At 35.7% G+C, this 17,101-nt stretch overlaps 2 protein-coding genes across 2 annotated transcripts; both read left to right on the top strand.

Annotated features, from left to right (window-relative positions):
- The first annotated feature begins 2,154 nt into the window (after positions 1-2,154).
- Positions 2,155-4,897, top strand: LOC126785804 (gibberellin 2-beta-dioxygenase 8). The gene is made up of 3 exons (XM_050511458.1): positions 2,155-2,645; positions 4,053-4,374; positions 4,524-4,897. The coding sequence occupies exons 1-3, from the start codon at positions 2,161-2,163 to the stop codon at positions 4,752-4,754; spliced, it is 1,038 nt and encodes a 345-aa protein (XP_050367415.1). The 5' UTR covers positions 2,155-2,160; the 3' UTR covers positions 4,755-4,897.
- An 8,142-nt stretch (positions 4,898-13,039) lies between these two features.
- Positions 13,040-16,060, top strand: LOC126785795 (chaperone protein dnaJ 50). The gene is made up of 10 exons (XM_050511443.1): positions 13,040-13,205; positions 13,292-13,354; positions 13,438-13,504; positions 13,630-13,689; positions 14,151-14,201; positions 14,332-14,412; positions 14,729-14,841; positions 14,976-15,093; positions 15,292-15,418; positions 15,762-16,060. Exons 1-10 carry the CDS (start codon positions 13,084-13,086, stop codon positions 15,863-15,865), a joined length of 906 nt encoding a protein of 301 aa, XP_050367400.1. The 5' UTR covers positions 13,040-13,083; the 3' UTR covers positions 15,866-16,060.
- The last annotated feature ends 1,041 nt before the right edge of the window (positions 16,061-17,101 follow it).

The raw sequence follows: 17,101 nt of genomic DNA, 5'->3' as shown, positions 1-17,101 counted from the left end.
GTTTTTTTTTGCAATATTATATAATGTAAATATACATTTCCTTGTGTACGTATGAATATGTTGGTGGTCATCAGATATTACCACGATCGCAGACTTTTTCCTTTTTGTAGAAGCATAACATTTGTATTTCTCTTCTTTTATACTACTCGTACTGATTAATATCATTATTTTCACTATGTGCTTACCTTTTGGAATTGCTAGATTTGCCCGCAACAGCTCGGAGTTGCCCCACCAATTATTAAGGTATGTATTAGGGTCCAAAAAAGAGGGTAAATATAGGTTTACATCTTCTAATTAAGTATGCCTGTAGCTAAAATTTATAACCACAAATAGTAAAAACGAAATTAGGAAACAATCAAGGGGTGACCAACAGGTAAACCCTACTTAATTCATTATGGTTTTCATACGTAAACCTCGACTTCATCTGTGTTTTGAATTGTTACTATATATACAGCTCTTCTGATTAACATGCATATAGTTTAAGGACCCCAAATTTGAGTCAGAAACCCAGCCTAAATCCAAATCTTAGCCACTTTCAATCAACCTAATTAACTTAATGATGTTATATTGTAAATCTTCTTAATACAATATATAGATAAGTCCCATGATCGATCTCATAAAGGTACTTCCATATTGTCGCTAGCTAGCAATAGGATATGCCCTCCAGCTTTAAGTTTCAAGTCCAAAAGTTGGAGAAGTTAACGCCATAACGTTTTCATCGAAGACGAATTAGAGGCAACACAAAAAACAATAGAATGCGTATTGTCCTAATCTCTTTTCTCATTGCTCCATCTCCAAGTTATTTTAAGTCTGCTACTTGTAATTTTCAGCTATACTATTATCTTCAATTGTTGCTCCAAGGACATCTCCAACAACTATGATGTTTTAGAGAAAAAAAAAAGGAAATTTACAGATTTTGGGTTTTTTTCTACTCTAACAGATTTTCCATCAGATTCTCCAAAATAGAGAAAATAATGAGAGATAAAGTGAAATTTTTCATATTTGTAGCAACCTGCAAAATTTTGAAGAAACAAGCATTTAATGCTCTACACTTTATCCAATAACAACGCTTGAGTTATAACAACCAATCAAAATAATAAAAAATTAGAATAATTTATCTCAAACTAGCATATAGAGCTGGAGTCGGTGTCAACGGTTCAATTTATGAGCACTAACCGAACCGACACCGAACTCTCGGTTTCATATTTTTCAAAACCGAAACCGAAAAATATATATATAAACTGCGGTTTCGGTTAACCTATAATTTGGTTCGGTTTCGGTTTCATTTCGGTTACAAAACCTAATATCTTTATTGACCTTTCGTACTTGACTAATGAAAATAAAAAGATTAAAAGTGAAGGAGTAAGCTACAAGTTTAATACTTCAATTAAGTTACATTCATCAAATGAATAATTAAGAATTCAAATATTAACTAAGCAAAAACATTGTACTTTGTTGAAACACAAGTTAACCAAAATACACATTAAACCTCCTGAGGTTCTTCATTAGACGTCCAGACTTGTCTTAATATGAGGGCTAGTTGAAAAAACCCTCAAGTATTATATTATATCTTTGCATGCATGATTGTACACATACAAAAATCAAAATCACATATCTATGCATGTATATATTAATATTTATTCCTAAATATATTCATTGCATAAGTATCTGATTATATATGTTCACCCAATACAAGTAATAATCTTAATTCCCAATTCTCGGTTCGGTTCGGTTTTCATCGGTTTTCTGAAAATATATAATCGATAACCCACACCAACTTCTCGGTTCGGTTTGGTTTCCAATACTGACGCAATGATTCCGTCTGGTTTCAGTTTCTCGGTTTCGGTGTGGTTCGGTTATGGCCGGTTTCGATTTTTTCGGTGTCATAAAATCCGACTCTACTAGCATATTAGATATATAAAATAATTGATGTTATAAAATATAATTATATAAAATTTTTGACTTGTAATAAATGCAGAAATATATAAAATGTATAAACTGTTAAATTTTAAGAATGTTTTTTTAAGATTTTAACATTTACTTTTTCATTTAGAATATTTTTAGCTAAACTACTAGAGATGCTCTATCATTCCGTATATATTCTCACCGCTGCCATTATTCTTCTATGTCATGATCGATCCTAGTTTTCAACCCCTAAGCATGGACTCGGACCCACCATTCCACAAGGCTTACAAGTCCTTTTTCAACAACGCCAGTACCACCACCACCACTACCAATGACAACTATAACAAAGAGAGCATAGACCAGGATGTCATGAAGGTAATCGTCGAGGAATGCGAGCTACCACTGATTGATATGCGGCGACTAGAGCTTGGGGACTCCGAGAGAGAGGAGTGCAAGTCGGAGATAGCTAGGGCATCGCAGGAGTGGGGATTTTTTCAGGTTTTGAACCATGGAGTTTCAAGCGAGCTTTTGCAGAAGATGAAGAGTGAGCAAGAGAAGGTGTTCAAACAATCATTTGACAAGAAAAGCCAAGAACAGAAGTATTTTAACTTCTCAGCAGGAACTTACCGTTGGGGAAGTCCTATGGCCACAACCCTGAGACAGTTATCATGGTCTGAAGCTTTCCACATTCCACTCAACAAGGTCTCTCCCTCTTCGACTGCTGGTCTCGACAATCTCAGGTATGTTGGATTATACTTAGATATGTGTGTTTACTTGTCCCATCTTCAAAATTAATGTGGAGATATCCACTAAATCCTTCGGAATCAACGACGTACAGATTAAACATATGTTCATATTTCATATATACCCCTTAAGTAGTTCCAAGACTAGCTTCATTTTCATTTATTGGTTCATTTAGATGGATTTCATCACTTCATTTTCATTCCAGTTTAGCTTACAATTAATAATCACGTTTACTTCGATATAGCATTTAGCTTTAGCCATGATCAGTAAACAGTCCTGTGAAATGGTACAACATGTTTGTGAGACGTCGTCAATATTTCCTATACATCCATACAAGTATAATAAAATTGTAACATCTGGATCATCGACAACGCGTAGAATGTTGTTGTTAAAAAGATAAACCAATACGAGTAGTTGTTTTGATAAAAATATAATATCTTCGTCGTGTTAAAATCGATTCTCTTATGATCAATAAGGCAGTTGTATAGATGTCATACATGCATGGTGGAAAATCTACTTTAAGTTTGTTATGTTGTCGTTCTTCATTCAAATCTGATTTTTACATTCATGACTCTTGATAAGTCTGAGGAAAATGAAAAAAAGTTGATGAAACCGACTAGTCAGGAGGCACGAGTCAGGATTCTACTGATTCCACATGCAAGTCGATGTATAGGAACCACAAGGTCTCTCATGTGTCATCACTTATACAGATCGATCTTGTGATTCCAGTACTCCCTAATTTCCAGTAACGTCGTCCTGCACTCCTGCATATGTTCTGTGTTCAATGTATGTTATTTGTTCTAGAATCTAGAATCTTAGAAACAACGAATGATTACGATACTGCTATCCTCAGCCAGCTGCCACGATTGCACTTCTGTCATCTGGACAAAACATTACAGATAGCTAGAGCTTTGTGACTTGTCGTTATATAAGCTTCTACACCTTTCCTTGTTGCAGAATCAGATATAATTGATTAATAATTGATTAATTATTAATATATATACTTACCCCCTACTGCTGCTACACTCAAATTAACTTCAAAATTAGTGAAGTAATGCATGCATGGTCGCAAATGAGTCGTTACAATGCATTTTGTTTAGGCTATAGGCTCTGATTAAGAGCTCTAGCCTATTTAAAGTTAAACTCAAAAGCTTCAATTCATCGATCAATAGATAAACTCGTGAAAAGTATGATCACTGAAAACACTATTTCTGCAGTAGGCTTTTGTTTAGGAGAATCAGACGACCTTTTCTTGCACACTTATAATGTAGGGTCGAGGACCACTTTGGCAAAGCCAGTGCTTTGTTCTTTTCATAATGCTATTACGTATGATATTTAAAATTATGTGAGTTGATTGATCATTTGCTTTTCTAATTCACTTGCATGTGTATCCATCCATTCAGCTCAACAATGGAACAGTTTGCCGCAACAGTTTCTAGTCTGGCACTGAAATTAGCTGAAATTTTGGCCGAGAAACTGGGACACAAACCGACGTTCTTCCACGAAAATTGTAAGCCAAGTACTTGCTATCTGCGGATGAACAGATACCCACCATGTCCAATCCCTTCCGAGGTATTCGGTTTGATGCCACACACTGACAGTGACTTTCTCACTATATTGCATCAAGACCAGGTTGGGGGTTTGCAATTGGTTAAAGATGATCGATGGATCGCAGTCAAGCCTAATCCAGAAGCTCTGATAATCAACATTGGGGATTTATTTCAGGTAATTAACTCTGAATTATGATTTTATATCATCTGATCATGCATCACATGCTTAATTTGCAACAAACGTATATCTATACCACGTTGCATATTTAAAATCTATTTCCGGTATATATTTCTTATTGTACGTTTTTGGTTTTCCTTGTCTAGGCCTGGAGCAACAATGTCTACAAGAGTGTTCAACATCGAGTTGTGACAAATTTGCAAGTTGAACGATTCTCCACTGCTTACTTCTTTTGTCCGTCTTATGAAACCATGATAGAGAGTTGCTGCGAGCCTTCAGTTTATAGAAAATTCAGCTTTGGGGAATATCGACATCAAGTCCAAGAGGATGTTAAACAAATGGGTTCTAAAATTGGCCTTCCTAGGTTTCTTGTATAATTAGTCACTACTACACATGAATTTTAATTGCTAGCTAGTACAATTAGGATATGTGCGTCTATATCTACGTGGGGGAATGGAAGGGGTATGAAAATCAGATTGTCTAAGCCTAGGTTCATGTTGAAAAATGAAGGGTGATGGTGGTTTTTCTTTTCATTTCTTTTGGGTTAATGTATTGTAGCTTGTTCAATCATGGCTTGGCTAACGTATTGTACTTGTCTATTGTATAATTAAAATTGCGTACGATAGCTATTCCTAATGATAATAAATAAGTTTTCTCATCTCAATGCAAGCTTGTTTCTTGTTTCGATTCTTGTATTTTGTATGGAGCTCACAAGGAAGCATATGGCTCCTCGCAACTCCCTCAAATTTTGTAAGATACATTCCTTCCTTCATCTTTTTAGGATCAAGAATGTAACGACCCCAAAATTTCAAGTTTAAAACTCAAAATTTTAAAGTCGTTAAACACCAAACAATCTCAGTGAAATCGAAATCATTTCAAATGTCACAGCGGATCATTACTGAGTTCACAATACAACTCAGAAAAACCAATTATTACAACCCAATTTTAAAATCCATACATAAAAATGGAAATGTAATAATCCTCACAATCTCTCACAAAACTCACAAATAAATCCTCACAAATTCTCACTCACAAATCCACTATAGAAATCTCACCACAAGCAGGGTAACGAACACCTTCGAGTCTCCGGAGTCGTATCTCAATCTCCACTAATCAACACCTGCGGAAGTATCCCCTACACCATTGAATTGGTGCACCGAGATTGTAAACACAAACCCGGTAAGCTTTATAGCTCGTATGAGTAAAATAAAAATATAACTCGCATATCAATATATACGAAAAATCCAGAAATCAAACAAATATAAATGCACTCATGAGTCAATAGACGACCCATCTGGTTGTCCCAAAGAAATATGAAATGAATGCTCATGAGAAATTAAGTAACCCTTCTGGTTACCCAAATGCATTTATAATACGGGTACCAAGAACGCTGGTACACATCTGTTACCCCTCTCAACTTCCGACTTGCCAAACACGTACAATAATCTCACATCATATTGTACCAAAAATCAAGTCCGAAGACAAATCACATTTTAACAATCTCAATGTTAAAATCACGTACAATAATCTCACATCATATCGTACAAATCAAAATCACATGCTCGATAAAATCTTCTCATCAAAATGACATATTTCAGATGAATTCATAACAGTATATAATATAGCAAACTATATATATTTCTACTTATTACCATTTATACAATATATATGTAATTCACTATATCGTATACATGTCCTATTTCAATATTTAAATCTCTTGCAAAAATCTTGAAATCACCGCAAGGGTAGATTCATAAATATGTGAGATTTTACTCACCTTCTCAACTCGAGCGAAATTCCACAATTTCCGAAGATAATTCATTTCCTTGATTTATCGATCACCTTGAAAAGATAAGAAAAGAAATTTAGAAATGTTTCGTAAACCTTTAAATGCCGTAACAGTAATAATTTGTTACTGTTCAGCAATTTATGGTTTTACGAGTTACTGTTCACTGAATACTATTCACTGTCTACTATTCATGTATTTTTGTATAAATACTCATCCAATACGTATCCATGTACGAGTATATACTATTTACGTATTTATCTACATATAAACACTATTCAAATATACATTCTGTCTCACTAAATATTAATTACTGATTTACTCTTCTGAATTTACTTTTTACATTTAATGAATGTAATTTTAATTTACATTTACCATACGTAAATAAAATTTACTTTTACTGTACGTAAATCACATTTTTACATTCACCGTCCGTAAAAATAAATTACAACTTTACCATTCGAGAACACTGTTCACGTGCCACTCGTCGGCGACCGCGCGTGGGGCCCACGCGCCGACACCCCTAAATGCACGTATCACGCCACCGCCACCCCATTTCTCTCCTTTTCTTCCTCCTCTTCCTCCCCACGGCCTCACACCGCCCCTAGACCCTCCCACGCCCTCACACGCGCCGCCTAAGGCGGCGGTACCTCTCCACCATCTCCAACCTCCGATCTCCATCAAAACATCACAAAACCACACAAGAATTCAACAACATCATCACAACAACCAACCTAGGCTATCCTCACCTCGATTTGAGCTCGAAAACCACCGGAGACGAGCTTAGATGCGGCCGAGAGAAAAGCAGCAACTTGGTGACGTTCGAGTGGCTTCACGACGGCGGGGCACGGGCTGGCGATCTGGAGGGTGGTTGCGGATGTCCTTGCGACGACGCCGAGCCAGGCGGTGCACATCACGGCGGCTCGGAGGCGACGGATCGAAGAGAGAATTTTTTCGGAGGAAGAAAGAAGAATTTCGGGGAGAGAGAGAGCTGAGGGAGGCGGGTGAGAGATGAGAGAGTGTGGTTTCCAGAAATGGAAACCCTAATCACAAAAATGCCCTTTATATACTCGTTTCCAAAATCGGAAACTAACTTCCGACGTTAATAACTTTCACGTTCGACGTCCGATTCGAACGCGTGACGCGTCCACGAATTCGTATCGACGAGCTCTACAACTTTTGTGAATGAAGTTTTCGCAAACGAGCGACGGAATAAATGTCGATATATAAATTGCGGAAACATAACGTTTTTCTAAATAAACGTTCCGAAAACGTTTCATAACGTTACAAGCGATCACATTCATTCTAATTAAAATTTGAAATTTTATAGAATTCAAATCAAACTAAATATTATTTTGAAAAATAGGGTTATTACAAAGAAGAAACTTAACTAATTAATGATCACCTTAGTTTGTTGCTTTCATACCACTATCCATTGTATATGTCAATTTCCTTGGCCATTGTCCGCATCTTTTCACTTTTCTGTGGCTGCTACGTACGTTTCTTGTTTCTTATTCTAATTGACCAGTAATAGTATTCAAATTTAGAGCAAAACAAGATACTAGATGTAAACGGGACATAGGAAACCTCAAAACATATTGATCATTTATCACGATCGAACTGATGAATAACCAATCAACAAGAAAATGCAACCAACGTATACCAAATTTAAAATGCAAATAAATGTGCGACAAACATAACTAGATAAATCGATATGAGAAATACAACGCAAACAGTTACTCCATTTTTATGATTTAAGCATGTACTCGGCGGCAAGTTGTTTGTGTAGTTTATAGGGGTGTTAATTGAAAACCGAAAACCGAAAAAAAACCGAACCATAACCGAACCATAACCGAAAAAAACCGAAGAAGAAAAAAAACCGCACCAAACCGCAAAAAAACCGCACCAAACCGAAAGATTTGGTGTGGTTTTGGTTTGGGACGTTTGAAAACCGAAACCGAACCGAAAAACCGAATATATATATATTATAAAGAAATTATATTATTTATAGATATTTTTAATATACATAATTAAATATGTTATCGATCGAGACCCAAACTTTTATCAAAATTCGGTGAATTTTTTACCATATCTGTATTTATATATGCTGATCACATCCGACGGTCGAAATTTCATAATTTGAATTTTAGATATTGGAACCACAACATGTCTACTAATGTGGTATAACTTGTTTAGTGGTCTTTTTGCAAATGTATGCAGTTGTGAAGCAACTATATCTTATAAATAGAATTTTGCAAATTTGTCCGCATGATGTTTTACGTATAGTGAAATATGGTTATAGTAAAAAAATCACATATTTTCGATAACGTTTGTGTCCCGATCGAGGCGGTCAACCCTTTTTACGCTTATTATCCCCTATGGGTAGCCTTATCCCTGGAACGTAAAATTTTTGAAAATTTTACACGAGCTGCTACATCACATATATGTGAGAGTGTGTGCATGAAAAAATCCACCAAAACTAGTCAAGAAGGAGGGGGTAAGAACAAATTCACTTAATTAGATGAAATTAAGTTAATGTTGACCACATCGATCGAGACCCAAACTTTATCAAAATTCGGTGAATTTTTTACCATATATGTATTTATATATGTTGATCACATCTGACGGTCGAAATTTCATAATTTGAATATTAGATATTGGAACCACAACATGTCTACTAATGTGGTATAACTTGTTTAGTGGTCTTATTGCAAATGTATGCAGTTGTGAAGCAACTATATCTTATAAATAGAATTTTGCAAATTTGTCCGCATGATGCGTTACGTATAGTGAAATATGGTTATGGTAAATAAATCACATATTTTCGATAACGTTTGTGTCCCGATCGAGGCGGTCAACCTTTTTTACGCTTATTATCACCTATGGGTAGCCTTATCCATGGAACGTAAAATTTTTGAAAATTTTACACGAGCTGCTACATCACATATATGTGAGAGTGTGTGCTTGAAAAAATCCACCAAAACTAGTCAAGAAGGAGGGGGTAAGAACAATTTCACTTATTTAGATGAAATTAAGTTAATGTTGACCACATCGATCGAGACCCAAACTTTATCAAAATTCGGTGAATTTTTTACCATATATGTATTTATATATGCTGATCACATCCAACGGTCGAAATTTCATAATTTGAATTTTAGATATTGGAACCACAACATGTCTACTAATGTGGTATAACTTGTTTAGTGGTCTTATTACAAATGTATGCAGTTGTGAAGCAACTATATCTTATAAATAGAATTTTGCAAATTTTTCCGCATGATGCGTTACGTATAGTGAAATATGGTTATGGTAAAAAAATCACATATTTTCGATAACGTTTGTGTCCCGATCGAGGCAGTCAACCCTTTTTACGCTTATTATCACCTATGGGTAGCCTTATCCCTGGAACGTAAAATTTTTGAAAATTTTACACGAGCTGCTACATCACATATATGTGAGAGTGTGTGCATGAAAAAATCCACCAAAACTAGTTAAGAAGGAGGGGGTAAGAACAAATTCACTTAATTAGATGAAATTAAGTTAATGTTGACCACATCGATCGAGACCCAAATATTATCAACATTAGATGAATTTTTTACCATATCCTTATTTAAATATGCTGATCACATCTGACGGTCAAAATTTAATATTTTTAATTTTAGATATTGGAACGACAACATACCTACTAATGTGGTATAACTTGTTTAGTGGCTTTTTGCAATTGTATGCATTTGTGAAGCAACTATATCTTGTAAATAGAATTTTGCAAATCTGTCCGCATGTTCTTTTTATTTCGGTAAGAATCAAGTAGATAGACAAGTAAAGAAACTCCGATTTTCTTTATAAAATAACCGAAAGAAAAACCGATATAAACCAGAGAAAAACCAAACCGAACCAAACCGAACACAATTGGTTTTTTAAAAAAAAAGTGAAAAACCAAACCGAACCAAACCGAATAAATAGAACGGTTTGGTGTTCGGTATCAACTATAAACCGAACCATTCAAACCGATTAACACCCCTAGTCGGAACCTAGCCTTTGGCCGGGCGAAAGTTACGATACAGTTAGAGCTCTAATCTGTCTGCCGGAGTACTGCATGTGAGGTAACGGGTGGTTATCTGCTCATGAGTACTCATATTGTTTTGATATTGGGTAGCGGGTGGTTGCCCAATATCGGCGGTGTATTACGAGAGGTAGGGGTGTTAATTGAAAACCGAAAACCGAAAAAAAACCGAACCATAACCGAACCATAACCGAAAAAAACCGAAGAAGAAAAAAAACCGCACCAAACCGCAAAAAAAACCGCACCAAACCGAAAGATTTGGTGTGGTTTTGGTTTGGGACGTTTGAAAACCGAAACCGAACCGAAAAACCGAATATATATATATTATAAAGAAATTATATTATTTATAGATATTTTTAATATACATAATTAAATATGTTATCGATCGAGACCCAAACTTTTATCAAAATTCGGTGAATTTTTTACCATATCTGTATTTATATATGCTGATCACATCCGACGGTCGAAATTTCATAATTTGAATTTTAGATATTGGAACCACAACATGTCTACTAATGTGGTATAACTTGTTTAGTGGTCTTTTTGCAAATGTATGCAGTTGTGAAGCAACTATATCTTATAAATAGAATTTTGCAAATTTGTCCGCATGATGTTTTACGTATAGTGAAATATGGTTATAGTAAAAAAATCACATATTTTCGATAACGTTTGTGTCCCGATCGAGGCGGTCAACCCTTTTTACGCTTATTATCCCCTATGGGTAGCCTTATCCCTGGAACGTAAAATTTTTGAAAATTTTACACGAGCTGCTACATCACATATATGTGAGAGTGTGTGCATGAAAAAATCCACCAAAACTAGTCAAGAAGGAGGGGGTAAGAACAAATTCACTTAATTAGATGAAATTAAGTTAATGTTGACCACATCGATCGAGACCCAAACTTTATCAAAATTCGGTGAATTTTTTACCATATATGTATTTATATATGTTGATCACATCTGACGGTCGAAATTTCATAATTTGAATATTAGATATTGGAACCACAACATGTCTACTAATGTGGTATAACTTGTTTAGTGGTCTTATTGCAAATGTATGCAGTTGTGAAGCAACTATATCTTATAAATAGAATTTTGCAAATTTGTCCGCATGATGCGTTACGTATAGTGAAATATGGTTATGGTAAATAAATCACATATTTTCGATAACGTTTGTGTCCCGATCGAGGCGGTCAACCTTTTTTACGCTTATTATCACCTATGGGTAGCCTTATCCATGGAACGTAAAATTTTTGAAAATTTTACACGAGCTGCTACATCACATATATGTGAGAGTGTGTGCTTGAAAAAATCCACCAAAACTAGTCAAGAAGGAGGGGGTAAGAACAATTTCACTTATTTAGATGAAATTAAGTTAATGTTGACCACATCGATCGAGACCCAAACTTTATCAAAATTCGGTGAATTTTTTACCATATATGTATTTATATATGCTGATCACATCCAACGGTCGAAATTTCATAATTTGAATTTTAGATATTGGAACCACAACATGTCTACTAATGTGGTATAACTTGTTTAGTGGTCTTATTACAAATGTATGCAGTTGTGAAGCAACTATATCTTATAAATAGAATTTTGCAAATTTTTCCGCATGATGCGTTACGTATAGTGAAATATGGTTATGGTAAAAAAATCACATATTTTCGATAACGTTTGTGTCCCGATCGAGGCAGTCAACCCTTTTTACGCTTATTATCACCTATGGGTAGCCTTATCCCTGGAACGTAAAATTTTTGAAAATTTTACACGAGCTGCTACATCACATATATGTGAGAGTGTGTGCATGAAAAAATCCACCAAAACTAGTTAAGAAGGAGGGGGTAAGAACAAATTCACTTAATTAGATGAAATTAAGTTAATGTTGACCACATCGATCGAGACCCAAATATTATCAACATTAGATGAATTTTTTACCATATCCTTATTTAAATATGCTGATCACATCTGACGGTCAAAATTTAATATTTTTAATTTTAGATATTGGAACGACAACATACCTACTAATGTGGTATAACTTGTTTAGTGGCTTTTTGCAATTGTATGCATTTGTGAAGCAACTATATCTTGTAAATAGAATTTTGCAAATCTGTCCGCATGTTCTTTTTATTTCGGTAAGAATCAAGTAGATAGACAAGTAAAGAAACTCCGATTTTCTTTATAAAATAACCGAAAGAAAAACCGATATAAACCAGAGAAAAACCAAACCGAACCAAACCGAACACAATTGGTTTTTTAAAAAAAAAGTGAAAAACCAAACCGAACCAAACCGAATAAATAGAACGGTTTGGTGTTCGGTATCAACTATAAACCGAACCATTCAAACCGATTAACACCCCTAGTAGTTTAGACAAAAGATCACAAATGTTAAGTCTCCTATCCGTAGACTAAATTTTTTGGTGCTTGAGGGAGAGAGAGAGAGCTCGAGAACTCAGATGCCTTAACACCAGAGACATGTGGCAGGCTAGGCGGGCATTTACGCGGTAAAGTTGAGTTTTAGGCGGCTGCCTGGACAGGCATTATGCGCGCTTAAGGGGTTTAGTTTCTTATGATGTGGGTGAATAGACAATAAATTCTAAACTCTAAACAGTTACAAGTATTTATACGATTTAAGAACGTAGTTTTGGTCTATTTTTACTTGGCGACACGTCGTTTGTGTAGTTGTACAAAAAGATCACAAATGTTATGCAAATCTAACGGCTCACGCTTCTCCAAAAATCCCAGATCTGTTGACTAAAAAATCTTGTTGCGTGTAGTGCATGTTTCACTTTTTTTTCAACACAAAAAAAAAACGCCGTCTCTTCTTCCCTTGGAAAACCCATTTCCATCGTCCGCCATGGCGCCACCGGCTCCGATGCGGCGGCTCGCGGTCGCCATTTCAGCTCTAATCCTCTGCCTCATCATCTCTCCATCGGCGGCCATCTACTGCGACGAAGACGACTGCTACGATCTCCTCGGGTCAGTCCGCCTCCGTAATTTGCATCCTCCTTTCCCAAATTACCCCTCTTTTTAATGCGTATTTACCGCCTGAGCTGTTTTGTTAGGGTCACGCAGGGCGCGAACTCGTCGGAAATCAAGAAAGCTTACTACAAGCTCTCTTTGAAACAGTGAGTTTTTTGTTTGTGTGTGGAAATGATTCAAATGACTGAAGATTGTGAATTTGATGTTGTGTTTTGTGATGAATTTATAGTCATCCGGATAAGAATCCGGATCCGGAATCGAAGAAGCTGTTTGTGAAGGTTGCGAATGCTTATGAGGTACTTTGGATTATGTTGATTGTATATTAATGTGATGCATCAAAATTTGGAATCGGATACAATGCAAGTTGATTTTGTGGATGTTTGGGGTGATGGTGATGGAGTGTGGTTGCTGCATTTTGCAGATTCTGAAGGACGAGGCGTCGCGGGAGCAGTATGATTATGCAATTGCACATCCTGAGGAGGTAAAATTTATGAGCATCTTTAATTGGTGTTGAGGTAGAAGGCGGAGATGTAGTGAAGATATGGCCTTTACGGCGTAATGTAGTATGTATGCATTGTGTGCTAGGTAGAGAACTAGAGATATAATGGCCTATAAAGAAATGGTTGTTACCTTGAATCTTTTAAACTTTGCTGCATTGCATTCTATTGTATTCCTTTCCATGTACATGAGTACCACTCAATCTTCCTGGAAAATTCACAAGTTTTTTTTTTCGTATAGATAAACTGATAAAGTATCTACTCATTTTTGTATGAATCATTTTCCGGGCAATTTTTCATGTCTGTGATCTGTCATTGTGCCATATTTTAAATGTAATGGGAGAATATGAGATTTCTGTACTTAAAATTTGTTTTCTTCTGAGCTTTTATGTGTAGAATTTGAAGTAAAAATTCTGACTGTTACTTTTCTTTTTGTTTTGGCTAGTACTTTTACAATACAGCGCGCTACTACCAAGCATATTATGGTCACAAGACGGTGAGAAAATTTTCAGTGTGATATTATGAATTGATATTCTGCCCCCCTCTACAAAAATTTGTAGTTATATAGAAACTCCAATTTCATTTTGCTTATATTCCTAAGAACGTTATTATGCCTTGCCCTATAGGATCCTCGCGCTGTACTGGTTGGCTTTCTGTTGGTTCTATCAGCATTTCAGTATTTCAATCAGTGGACAAGGTATAATCAGGTACGGAGGCAAATCAATTTATTTATTTTGGATATCAATATGTATGGCTTTGAAAACTTATTAGCCAAATGCTCCTGATACATGTGTCCTGATAGCTCATGTCGTTCTCATATTAATTCTAGATATTACAATCTATTCTTGTTCTAATCTGAGAAATTGGCAATTGGAATAAGGTTTGTACTACAGTGAGGACATTTGAGTTCTCTGGTAGATTCTTACAGGAATTTATTATACATATTATTTGTTTCATTATACGGAAGGCTGCAAAAATTCTCATTGTTTCCTCAACACTTTTGTATGTTTCATATCATTGTAGGCTATAGACATGGTTAAAAAGACGCCTGCTTACAAGAATAGACTTCGGCAATTGGAACTTGAGCGTAGTGGGGGAACTACAACTAAGAAGAAGAGTAACAAGCAGACAAACAAGTAAGAACATCATATCGACTAAACTAAAATAATAAAATGCAGTGTTGTGGTGTGCCCATGAGTATGGAGTATTGATATCTTGTACTTTTAAATTATTTTTAATAATTATGTGGATGCTGATATTTTGTCAACAGGAAAATTGATGAAGATCTCAGCAAAGAACTTGAATTGCAGATCAAAGGAGCTGAGCGGCCCTCCATGTGGGATCTTCTCGGTGTCCGTTTCGTATTGTTACCCTACACTATTGGCAAGGTTAAATTTCCATCTTGTTGTTCAAGAAAGTTTGAAATCTTTTATAGTATTTAGCCACACACTTCGCCCATCTTTCTTTGATGGTTTTAGTTTGATTGTCCATGGCTTCTGTTCATGTTCAACATACCTCACCCATCTTAGTTGTGATGGTGTTACATCATCACAAGGATTACCAATTGTTTTCGTCTTTTGATTCAGCTGCTGTTATGGCATGGTTGTTGGTTCTGGAGATATAAGGTAAAGAAAGCTCCATATTCATGGGATGATGCATCCTACCTAACACAGAGATCCCTTAGTGCGCCGCTTGATGCATGGAGAAATGTTGGTAAGAAACTTTTAACTCGCAGAGCTGTTTTCCCTGTACTGGGTAAAGGAAGCATATATTTGGTTGGGGTTACATGCACTTCCAATTTTTATTTTTATTTTTGTGGCTCATGCAGACTACCACTTTGGACACATGAGAGCTTTGTTCCATCATCTTATTGTTTTCAGATGGACTATTAGTTACACAAAACCTTTCCTACAAGATTCTATCAACATCAAAAACTTGTTTCTGATGTTTTAAATCAGTTATTTCCATCCAAAGGCTTGGGTTTTAAATTTGAGAACTGTTACAAACTAGATGCCCTTCAGAAGTTAATTTACCGAATAATGGCTTTGTTTCTCAGATGATTTACGAAAGGAAGATCTTATCCATAGACGCTTATGGGAAGGCTCGAACTTGGAGAGCTATTATGCAGAAATGCGAAAAGAATCCAAGCGCAGAAGATAGCAAATTTTGCGGCATTTGCTCCCTTTTTTGCTCTCAGAATTCTGACAATACGTTTTCGGCAAAGTAAAAGCAAGACACGAAGAGTTGACCAAACTTAAATGAAGGGGAATGTGAGTGATGGAGTTGGTTTAATAATCCATTAAGGCAGAGTATTAACTAGGCTTTTAGTTTCATACTAAATCAAATTTTTATACAAACCCAGAGGAGGTTTATATGGATCGTAGTTTTTGTAAAACTAGTAATCCCCATGAAGCATTATGAAAGTATTCGAACTATACCTGAAATTATGCTGATCATGATCGAGCTCAGTGTCACCTTATGGCTACCTGCAAAATATTTGATATCAAGTTTAGAGTTCAGAGATTTGCACGTTGCAATCAGCATGAACCCAATTTACATCTCGATCGAACAATGTGATAATGATGTCACACGGAGTTGGCAACTTGGCATCGTTTGTAAAATCAGTATAAAAACTAAAATAATATTCTTGTTTAACCACATGAAATCGACCTGACAAAAATTAAACCTGACTGAAAGTAAATAATGTGTGATCCAGTTGAATATGATATGTATGCCTTCACACCTGATTGAACATTCATTTGATGAGGCCTGAGGGATTCACAAACCGTTCATTTGGGAAAACTAGAGTGTATGAAACCTTCTGATTTAAGCATTCAAAATACATTTTTTTCATGAGTCATTCTTGTTAGATGTGAGAGTATGCTTTCATGAGTCGTAATATGACTAATATCTGTTCATGGTTGTTCTATTTACAATATCATCTGAGTGCGACTTTGTCTCAATAAGAGTATCATTTGATGTTATAAATAATATATTAGGTCGATCATTTATGCTATAGTTCTAAGATATTAGAGTGAATTAAATGGTGTGTTTGCTACTCTTGAGTTAGCTAACGAATTACACATACTATCAACCAGTTTCATATGAGGAGAGTCCATCAACATTTGAATTCCGATCTCATAAAGTGATCAATTTAACCATTTCGGTTGTGGGAGAAAGTTGAACAAATTTAGGAATGTCAAGTCGATCAAATATTATAAATGGAGTCTGGTTGCAACAGTTTTGCCGAACTAGAAGCTAAGCAAAGAATTTTTTTGTTTGTTTTGACCTATCCTTTTGATGGGTATACTGTGATCAATTTCTTCCGATCAGACACTTGGTTATGTATGCGTATCACCTAGAGAGGAAAATTACTAACTCTATCCAAGTGATGAA

This window comes from Argentina anserina, chromosome 3 (assembly GCF_933775445.1).
Source record: "Argentina anserina chromosome 3, drPotAnse1.1, whole genome shotgun sequence".
Classification (NCBI taxonomy): domain Eukaryota; kingdom Viridiplantae; phylum Streptophyta; class Magnoliopsida; order Rosales; family Rosaceae; genus Argentina; species Argentina anserina.
The sequence above is the reverse complement of the archived record's forward strand: the minus strand, read 5'-3'. Positions and strand labels throughout refer to the sequence as shown.

What these genes read in the sequence shown, in the direction of transcription:
- LOC126785804 (XM_050511458.1), top strand. Translation starts at nt 2,161, where the DNA reads ATGGACTCGGACCCACCATTCCACAAGGCTTACAAGTCCTTTTTCAAC. An exon ending in GCTGGTCTCGACAATCTCAG is followed by an intron (nt 2,646 to 4,052) that starts GTATGTTGGATT and finishes CCATCCATTCAG; the next exon opens with CTCAACAATGGAACAGTTTG. An exon ending in ACATTGGGGATTTATTTCAG is followed by an intron (nt 4,375 to 4,523) that starts GTAATTAACTCT and finishes TTCCTTGTCTAG; the next exon opens with GCCTGGAGCAACAATGTCTA.
- LOC126785795 (XM_050511443.1), top strand. Translation starts at nt 13,084, where the DNA reads ATGGCGCCACCGGCTCCGATGCGGCGGCTCGCGGTCGCCATTTCAGCT. An exon ending in AGTGGACAAGGTATAATCAG is followed by an intron (nt 14,413 to 14,728) that starts GTACGGAGGCAA and finishes ATATCATTGTAG; the next exon opens with GCTATAGACATGGTTAAAAA. An exon ending in AGTAACAAGCAGACAAACAA is followed by an intron (nt 14,842 to 14,975) that starts GTAAGAACATCA and finishes TTTTGTCAACAG; the next exon opens with GAAAATTGATGAAGATCTCA.